Source organism: Phoxinus phoxinus, assembly GCF_949152265.1.
Source record: "Phoxinus phoxinus genome assembly, chromosome: 13".
Classification (NCBI taxonomy): Eukaryota; Metazoa; Chordata; class Actinopteri; order Cypriniformes; family Leuciscidae; genus Phoxinus; species Phoxinus phoxinus.
In genome coordinates this window covers 10,625,762-10,635,003 of record NC_136888.1, presented here as the reverse complement: position 1 = coordinate 10,635,003, position 9,242 = coordinate 10,625,762, and the positions used below count along the sequence as shown (strand labels likewise).

The 9,242-nt window shown below is 38.2% G+C and overlaps 2 protein-coding genes across 3 annotated transcripts; both read left to right on the top strand.

Moving 5' to 3' along the window:
* The first annotated feature begins 284 nt into the window (after positions 1–284).
* rmnd1 (required for meiotic nuclear division 1 homolog) lies at positions 285–5,523 on the top strand. 2 transcript variants are annotated; one of them, XM_079631975.1, is made up of 12 exons: positions 285–494; positions 848–1,266; positions 1,348–1,456; positions 1,573–1,648; positions 1,742–1,781; positions 2,235–2,335; positions 2,472–2,578; positions 2,675–2,739; positions 4,275–4,351; positions 4,446–4,566; positions 4,644–4,760; positions 4,945–5,523. In XM_079631975.1, the coding sequence occupies exons 2-12, from the start codon at positions 850–852 to the stop codon at positions 4,975–4,977; spliced, it is 1,263 nt and encodes a 420-aa protein (XP_079488101.1). In that variant the 5' UTR covers positions 285–494; positions 848–849; the 3' UTR covers positions 4,978–5,523. The 2 variants fall into 2 exon arrangements, 1 of the variants encoding a protein (XP_079488101.1); XR_013799905.1 differs by having other exon boundaries at positions 317–494; positions 2,675–2,767; positions 4,945–5,484.
* A 1,265-nt stretch (positions 5,524–6,788) lies between these two features.
* Positions 6,789–9,175, top strand: zbtb2a (zinc finger and BTB domain containing 2a). Its single transcript, XM_079632083.1, has 3 exons — positions 6,789–6,992; positions 7,599–7,781; positions 7,878–9,175. The coding sequence occupies exons 2-3, from the start codon at positions 7,609–7,611 to the stop codon at positions 9,019–9,021; spliced, it is 1,317 nt and encodes a 438-aa protein (XP_079488209.1). The 5' UTR covers positions 6,789–6,992; positions 7,599–7,608; the 3' UTR covers positions 9,022–9,175.
* Positions 9,176–9,242: the final 67 nt, after the last annotated feature.

Genomic DNA, 9,242 nt, shown 5'->3' with positions numbered 1-9,242 from the left:
TAGACAATTAAAACATAATATGTTTTACAGTTTTAGTAATTAGCACAAAAAGCTGAATGAAAGGACACAAACGAAAATTAACAAGCAAAAAAAAATAAATGACCGCACTTTCGAATCCTAAACTTCGATTATATTCTCTTTATGGTGTGAAATATGGTCTAATCTCGATTTCTTATTTTTCCTATATTTAAGAGAATAAACCACATTTGGTTATATATTGCAACATGCTTTACAAGGAAATTACTAAATATTAAAATAAAATTCACAAGCTCAAAATGTGTAGTAGGCTACGTCTCCACAGGGGCGGGGCAACATTACGTCTGAAGTTGTCGTCACCAAAATACAGGAAGTGGCCGCATCACTCGTGCTGTTCGAACTGTCAAATAAACTTTATGTGAATCTGTGACAATGTTGCGACATATGTATCTACAATGTAACAGTGTCTGTCACCGAACGTTCTAATATCTGGCGGGAACCGGGACGGCACGCGGCAGGTACGCTGAGGGTTAAGACGACTGAATTAAATAGAATTATTAGAATCAATTCTAAATTAGTGTGCAGATTGTGTTGACAGTAGTGTCAGAAATATATGCACAGCGGATCTGCTTTATGTCAGCTGATCAGAAAGAAGCAGACGCGTGTTCTGTCTTTCTTTGCATTTTCTTCTATGTACAATTTATATTGAACCACAAATAGGGTTAGATAAGACCAATGCAGTGTGTTGACATGCTTGTCATTCAAGGTCAGTTGAAATGGGCCTCTTGGCCACTAAAAGTAGTGGTACTTTCTGGTCAGAAATAGACCTAATTTAAAGTGTTTTAATGCTGAAACTGATTGATTCTTACAGGCATGTCTCTCAAGATTCTATGGAGGTTACATCAACCCTTGAAATGGACACAAGCCCCAGGATCTGCTCTCAGAACAGTAAATGGATTAAACGGTGTCAGCAGAACCATGAGGTTAAACTGCTCAACACTGGCATCCAGTGCACATACACAACACATTCTCGAAGACCAGAGCAGCTGTCACATCAGCGGACATCACCATAGATACTTATTGCAAAGAGGATTGTTTCAAAGACCACACTTTAAAGTGCTGACTCCGTTAAATGTAATATCCAGAGCATGGAGTATACAAATAAGGTTGCAGTCCACAACAACCGCCACCAAATCGGTGCTGAAACAAGGAGGTGTGCCTGGAAAAAGGACCTTTAAGGGACCAAGAACAAAACAGCCGTCACGGACCACTCAGCCCAGTCTGGGGGAGGTGTGTGACTATTGTGTGTTATGATCAAATCATTAATGACATATATAAATAACAGTTTATGTATTTAATTACATTTTTCAGGACATGATGCAGTGCATTGCATACGCAACTGCAGACCAGTACCATTTACCAACACTCTGTCACGATCTCATAGCTAATGGCTTCAGTGAAATCAAAGAATTTCCCAGAGGTCAGTTCATCTTCATCACTTTTTAATGTTTCTGAGCTGGCATAAAAAAAGAATGCATTGCGTGCTTGTTTGAACACAGTCTCTTATTTGTAGTAAATAAGTGTTGTGGGTTTCAGACGCTTCTAACGTTTTGGTGATGGGAACAGAGAATACTGCAAAAACAAATGACACTGGCACAATATTCTTCTTCAGGTATGTTGAATGATTTTTTTTGTCACTTGAATTTCTGGGTTTTGATTTCTGATTTGTAGTCTTGTAGGTAATTCTTTGTGTTTACCATTTTAGAGAAGGCTCAGTGGTATTCTGGAATGTTGAGGAGAAAACTGTAAGTATAAATATAACTCACTCTGAAGCAATGGCAGATTTTCTAATAGACAACTTTCAATTCGAAACTATTCAAAAGCTGTATTCATTTATTTTAAAAGATCGGAAGCTGTATTAAAGGCAAATGTTGGTAAAAATGTTGGTAAGTGATAGTTCACCCAAAAAGGAAAATTCTGTCATTACTTACATTAAGATCTTTTTTATCAAATCTGAGAGCTTTCTGTCCCCCCATTGACAGCTCCGCAACTGACACTTTAACGCTTTAAAAAGTTCATAAAGAGATTGTAAAACTAATCCATATGAATTGAGCAGTTTAGTCTACATTTTCTGAAGAGACTCAATCGCTTTATTTGATAAACAGATGGAATTGGTGTTTGGCAAATATTAAAAGGCTCTTTCACAAAATAAAAAATCATGCTGCAAATCATGCCCTGCTGGTGTATTGTATACTCAGGTAAAGGCAGTGATGAGGATACTGGAGCAGCATGAAATTCAAGCCTATGAAGTCGCTCTGATCCACTGGGAAAATGAAGAAATCAATTATTCAGTAGGAGAGTCAGTCACAAATCTTTCATTTCTTAATACAAAATGTGCAAAAACCATTAATACTCCTTGAAAGTTGATGATGGTACTACTTTAAGATTTTGCCTTGCTTTTATTTTTGTTTATTTATTTGTTCATGTTGGTTCAGGGGTCATTCAAAGCTCCATCATGGAATCTTCTTCTTTAACGGAGAACTGGATTATGAGCAGGTTGTTCTGGAGAAGTTTGCATTTTCCAATGCTTTATCTCTGTCAGGTGGGGATTATGTTTGCGTTTTCACACATTTTTATCAAACATTGTGAAACTAGTTATATTTTGATGCTTGCAATAATTCATTGCTTTTAACTTCAGTTAAACTGGCGATATGGGAGGTTTCGCTCGACAGTTTTGTTGAGTCCATCCAGTCAATTCCTGAGGTAGATCCACTTATGTACTCTTTCATAGGTAATACCAGCCAGGGGTGCCGCCAGGAATTTTGGGCCCCATGACAAAAAAATAACATTGGGCCCCCCCTGCACAGCTGTTGTCACCAGATCTCTAGGACATACCTGTCCCATCAGATGCTTTACATAACTCTAATCAAATGCTTGCAACTGTCTTGCTTCTTAGTTCAATACTAGTACTAGCACAATATTTACTGCTGGTGATTTGTAAATGCAAGTCTGCATACAGTATGCAATTCATTATTTGATGCAAGATTAAAAGCCACCATAAAAATGTCCTTAAAGCAATCCTTTACAGTCTCAATGTATTTTTATTGTAAAATTAATGACAGATTAAAAAATAAATAAAAAATGAAAAAACCTAAATATAGCCTATATTAAATTTTTAATCAAAATAAATGAACATCATCATCTCAAAAGAATAAAAACATCAGATTTTTTAACTTAACTGCACATATATGCCAACAACAAAATAAAGTTGACGTGTAAAACGGAATTTCCACATCATGGTTATTATAGTGCTACAAAACAGTGTGTGTGTGTGTGTGTGTGTGTGTGTGTGTGTGTGTGTGTGTGTGTGTGCGTGCGTGCGTGCGTGCGTGTGTGTTTGTGTGTGTGTAAGCTTCTAAAAATAAATTGAAATACACCACTATTCCTGTAATTCTTTTGTCTTATGAATTTAATAAACAACTCGTCTCGTATTCTGTCCGAACACACCGCACCATCTACATCATGTGAGTGTAAATGCGCAAAAAAACGTTTTCCATTGCAGTTTTGCGAAATACTTATTTTTCAAAATTGCCTGAAAAACCACCTCATTTCAATTTGCGCAATTCGAAGGGTAATTGAAACACGGATGACGGTGTTTAGTTGCCAGAAACACCAAACCACAAAGTTGCATAGTAAAAGAAAATCTGGTTTTCAAAACAACGAAAGAGAGAAAATAGAGAGAGGAAAGACAAAAGAAAGGGTGTCAATCTGTTAACGAATTACAGGAATACTGGATTCTAAACCTCAAAGAAATTATATTTAGATATTTAGAAAATAAATCGCAAAAGTTCTGCGCAAATCTGTAATAGAAACGCGGCTACTGATGAGTGTGCTAAGGCAGGACCAAACCATTTCATGCAGATACAGGGGGGTGGATGTTTACTTTTTGGTCAATGGGGATATTTAACTTTTATTGCCAAAATAAGTACAATCAAAGACATCATTAATTTTATTATTATTTGAAATATACTCAATGATGATGGTTTATATAATGTATAATATAATAAAAATTTAAATTACTTTTTACGTATTTGTTGGGGCCCCTGTCAGCCAGGGGCCCTTGGAATCGTCCTAACTTTTCCCCCCTATACGGCGCCCATGATACCAGCAGTTGCTGCTTTTTGAAAGTTTAAATAGTTTTGTATATTGAATGTGAATTTTTTTTCTGAAAATGCTTACTATACTCCTATTTGAGTATATTAAACCATAAACCTGTAGCCATAAACCTTTCTAAACAGATGCTGAAGTCTGGACAACGAGTGAAACTGTCCAGGGCGGAAGTTATGCAGAAGATAGGGGAGCTCTTTTCCCTCAGGTCAGGATCCATATGCAGGACTTTATCTGGTTTATATTGCATGAGATAATCTACTGCTTTGTTTAATTCTCACAATATCGTTCCACTTTTACAGGCACTGCATAAACCTCAGCTCTGACTTACTCATCACGCCTGATTTCTACTGGGACAGAGAAGATCTCGAGCAGCTCTATGACAAGACCTGTCAGTTCCTCAATATTAACAGGAGAGTTAAGGTTAGTGAAAGCACTTGCAAAAATATGAATGGATTTGACATAAATATCCTGATCAAATAATGGAATTTGTTTTCTAGGTTGTGAACGAGAAGCTACAGCACTGCACTGAACTAACAGACATGATGAGGAATCACCTCAGTGAGAAACACAGTCTCAGACTGGAGTGGATGATCGTCGTGCTGATCACCATTGAGGTTAGAAAACTGAATGCTCACTTATTTAATATCATCCAGCCAGCTCACTTTCCTTTTGAATATCAGTTTAAGTAATAGACAGCTGCACTGTCCAAAAACAGCTTTTTTTTAAATGTCTGCATCATATCATGTTCATATGTTTTGCAAATGCTACATAAAAACACTTATTTTCTTCTCTCTCAAGGTGATGTTTGAACTTGCTCGTGTAATCTTCTGAGGACCCACAGATATAGTCTTTCAAGAGGACTTAAATATTTTTTTTAAACCAACAAATCATTTTGTTTTCTGTAAATTAAAGGGATAGTTCACTTTAAAATTAAAATTCTGTCATCATTTACTCACCCTCAAGTTGTTTCAAACCTGTATTAATTTATTTATTCTGCTGAACACAAAGAAAGATATTTTGAAGAATGTCAGTAACCAAACAGTAGTCTGTACCCATTGACTTCCATAGTATTTTTTTTTCCTACTATGGAAGTCAATGGGTACAGACTACTGTTTGGTTACTGACATTCTTCAAAATATCTTTCTTTGTGTTCAGCAGAATAAATAAATTAATACAGGTTTGAAACAACTTGAGGGCAAGTAAATGATGACAGAATTTTAATTTTAAAGTGAACTATCCCTTTAAGTTGAAGTACTCATTGATCTCTTGTTATTCTTAATGTGAAATTGAGACCTGAAATAAAGTTTTCAAAGGACCCACTTATAGTGGATAAATAGTGGCTCATTTGGTTCTGTCTCCTTTATAAACTCTGTGGACAAATTTACTCGGATCAGTTTATTCACATGCTATTCACATGCATTATTCACAGGCCTTAGTTCAATAAGGACATTAAAGGTGCTCTAAGCGTTTTTAGGCCAAAACAATTTTTTTCACATACCGCAAACATCTCCTCACTATCCGCTATCTGCCTGTCCCCTGAACACACTGTAAAAAAACGTGGTCTCTGCAGACAGCCCAAGCTCCACAAACAGCAGCAAAAACAAACTGAGCAATAAACAGAGCGACCCGCACCACGAAACATAACAAACTGTTCCAGCCAATAACCGACAAGAATGATGTGGGGTGGGGTTTGGGGGGTTAGTGCGCGGATGAGGAGGAGGGAGGGTCTAGCTAGCCTCCGTTTTGTTTGATAATAATTCAAACATCAACAAGAGGTTACGCCAACCGAGATTGCTTAGAGCACCTTTAAGTAGCTTTTATAAACATGTCTTAGAAAACCATTACCGGTGTGCATCTTGAGACAAAGCAATGGCACTGACATATTTTATGATATGCCAGTGTAAGTTGCTGTCAGTTAAAAGAGCTCAAATATGCGTTTTAGTCTGGGACTATGTTTAAATCTTGTCTGTGAAACCAGGGGTAAATGTTTGTGCAAGATCACGCCTGCACTCATGCACTAAAGGTTTGAACGACTTCAGATTTTTATGAAAGTTGACACTTATGTGATGAAAGTTGAGTTGACTAGTCGCTGATGACGTCAATGATGAACAAATAAGTCTGAACCTCGAGCTGGCATACTGTACACATAACACAAAATACGAATATTGTTCACCAAATTTATTCAGATTCTAATCTCATCTGATTCTCATTCTCTCATTCAGGTTTTAGTTGTTTATGACCATGTTAAGATAGAAAATCATCAGGAAAGATACACTGATAGCCCTCCTCAGGAAAGTCAGCCTAAGTAATATTTAAATAGCTCTGAAATGTGCACAACTCTTCAGATGCTGCCTTGTTGCCAATGGTGTGGAACTTGGTATCATAATGGGGTTGTACTTTCGTCATCTCCAATACTGCTCAAATTTCTCCACTGATTTTTTACTTCACAAAAAGCTGCGATAAACTTTCTAATGTGGTCAAGCTGGTTTTTTGGAACATTGCAACACAGATAGGCCTGCCATCATAAACTGGATTTTCCAGCAGGGTGTTTTATGTTTAAGACATTTATTCACCATTATTTCACTAGTTAATGCTGCTCAGATTTAACTTCTAACAAATACACCATGGCGTGACGTCATGTGATGTTCTAATGCAGCTGATTGATCAGCCTCTTGTGATTGACAGCCGTTCGATCCGGCGCGCGCTCGTGTCATGTGATTCAAACTCTCCGGAAAACAGCAGCGGATCACGACTGACTTGACGCGCACTGCTTCGGCGAAGAAGCTTCCTCCGTTTTTCAGCCAACAAACCAAACTGAATAAGGCATTAGATTTCTTGAAAGAACGGTAAGTGACGCCTCAATTGTCTTATTTGAAACAAGTGTTTAATAAACCGGTTCTCGGCGTTTTTACCCTGGTAACGAAGAGCACTATTGATTACTCACGGATCTTGTCTGAAAATGATTATAATTTGACCGTTTTCTTCTTCACGTGGCTTTCGTTATCGGAAAACGAACCATTTTTAATCCCTCTGATTATTTTCGCTCATTAATATGTGTAACGTTATTTTATTGGGTCCATTGCTCGAGCGCGTGTTTCCTATTTGTCCGAGAAAACTTTTGTACTCGGAATTCACCAACATGGGCGGGGCCTCAACAGTCAACACACACACACACACACACACACACACACACACAGTAGCCTCAAAACCTATTTAGACACTTAAGCCACACATAATTTAACATGTAAAATATGACATTATGAAGTCCTCAAGATGTTTTTACATTTAAAATATTTTGCAGGTGAGGAATGTCCTGACAGGTAGGTAGGTTAGAGAGAGGCAGTGACTGAAATGTTATAACATATTTAATGAGGAGCAAGATAAATAGATTGATAAGGAAAAATCTTTTGAAATCCTGATGATTTTTTATTTTATTTTTAATGTGTGTTTAGGTGGGAAAAAATGGACTTGGCACATCATGGTCTTGTGCTTCTGAAGCGTCTCAATGCTCAGAGAGAGTTTGGTTTCCTCTGTGACTGCACTGTGGCCATCGGGGATATACTTTTCAAAGCCCATAAAGCCGTTCTTGCTGCTTTCTCAAACTACTTCCGTATGCTGTTCATCCATCAAGACAGGTAACGTGAACTTGATTGCAAAAAAAGTTCTAGTACATTAATTAAATTATTTCAGAGGAGACCTGGATTTAAATGACTTTCTGCTTCTTTTTTTAGTGACTGTGTTCGACTGAAGCCTTCAGACATCCAAGCAGATATCTTCAGCTACCTGCTTAACCTAATGTACACTGGAAAATTTACCACACAGCCCATTGACCCCCTTCGCCTTGAGCAGGGTGTAAAATTCCTGCATGCTTACCCCTTATTACAGGAGGCAAGTCTTCTTATAAACCCAGAGTCCCAGTATGTACCTTTGACAAACTCACTTTATGGTATACAGATACCTGATCAGACATGCAGCCGACCCAAAATAAAATCCAATGGGGATGTTTATGCTAACAACTGTGAAATCGCCGGCCAAGAGTTTTCTGATATGGATTATAGATCTCCACAACCTGTCGGCATAGAGTCACCCACCCAGAACCCTGCAGCCACAGTCGTCCAACACCTCACATATGGCATAATGAGTAGAAGTGCTTCCTCCAGAAAAAATTACGGTTGCAATTATTGTGGAATCCGTTTTAACCAGAGGTCCAAGTTGAAGGAGCATCTACTTGTCCACACCAGCCAAGCAACTGAGCCACCGATACCGTTCATGCAAAATGGTCACACTATTGAGCTTGAAGATCAGGAAATGGAGGAGGAGCTTTTGCATGCTGACAGTGATGTTATTAGTGATACCGATCAACAGGTGTGGATGGAAGACACCCCACCGCCCTCTGAAATTGCTGATATAGACAACCTGGAGGGCACCGAGATGGGTCGTGAAATGAAACGGCGAAAATTTGAGTGTCCGACCTGTGCTCGCAAGTTTATTCAGAAGAGCCACTGGCGTGAGCACATGTACATTCACACAGGGAAGCCGTATAAGTGCAGTGCTTGTGGAAAGAACTTCTGTCGAGCGAACCAAGCGTCTCGACATGTTTGTTTGAGTCAGGACGTAAACTCGTACATTATGGTCAACAAACAGAGTTTGGTTCTGTGTGGTGGAGAAGACAACAGTCAGGTGGAAGCTCTCTTCCAGTCCTCAGAAAGACCCTATAAATGTAGCATGTGTGCGGCTCCTTTTGCAAGTCCTTCAGAGGTTCCCAAACATCAGTGTTTGCCTGAGAGTGAAGCTGTACCATTGGCAGAAAATTCAATGGGGGAAAATCAAAATAAGGACTTAGAAACAACTACTCCAGAGGTGACCAGTCCTTAAAATGTCCTGCTCAAACAGGAGTCTGTTTCAGTGACAATGTTCAACCTTTTTTGTGTTTAAAGGTCCACTGCATTTTTCTTTCATGTTTATTTTTGTTGTTACTAAAATGTTGTTTGGTGAATTTGTTTGAAGCTAATAAAATGCCAAAACTATATGTACTGTTTCCCCATCAAAAACAATTCTGAGTTGCTCAATCCTGTTGCACAAAGTTGAAAAATAAT

Coding starts and splice junctions, on each gene's coding strand:
- rmnd1 (XM_079631975.1), top strand. CDS start 850: ATGTCTCTCAAGATTCTATGGAGGTTACATCAACCCTTGAAATGGACA. Junction 2,579..2,674: donor CAATGCTTTATCTCTGTCAG/GTGGGGATTATG, acceptor TTTTAACTTCAG/TTAAACTGGCGATATGGGAG. Junction 4,761..4,944: donor TCGTGCTGATCACCATTGAG/GTTAGAAAACTG, acceptor TTCTCTCTCAAG/GTGATGTTTGAACTTGCTCG.
- zbtb2a (XM_079632083.1), top strand. CDS start 7,609: ATGGACTTGGCACATCATGGTCTTGTGCTTCTGAAGCGTCTCAATGCT. Junction 7,782..7,877: donor CTGTTCATCCATCAAGACAG/GTAACGTGAACT, acceptor TTCTTTTTTTAG/TGACTGTGTTCGACTGAAGC.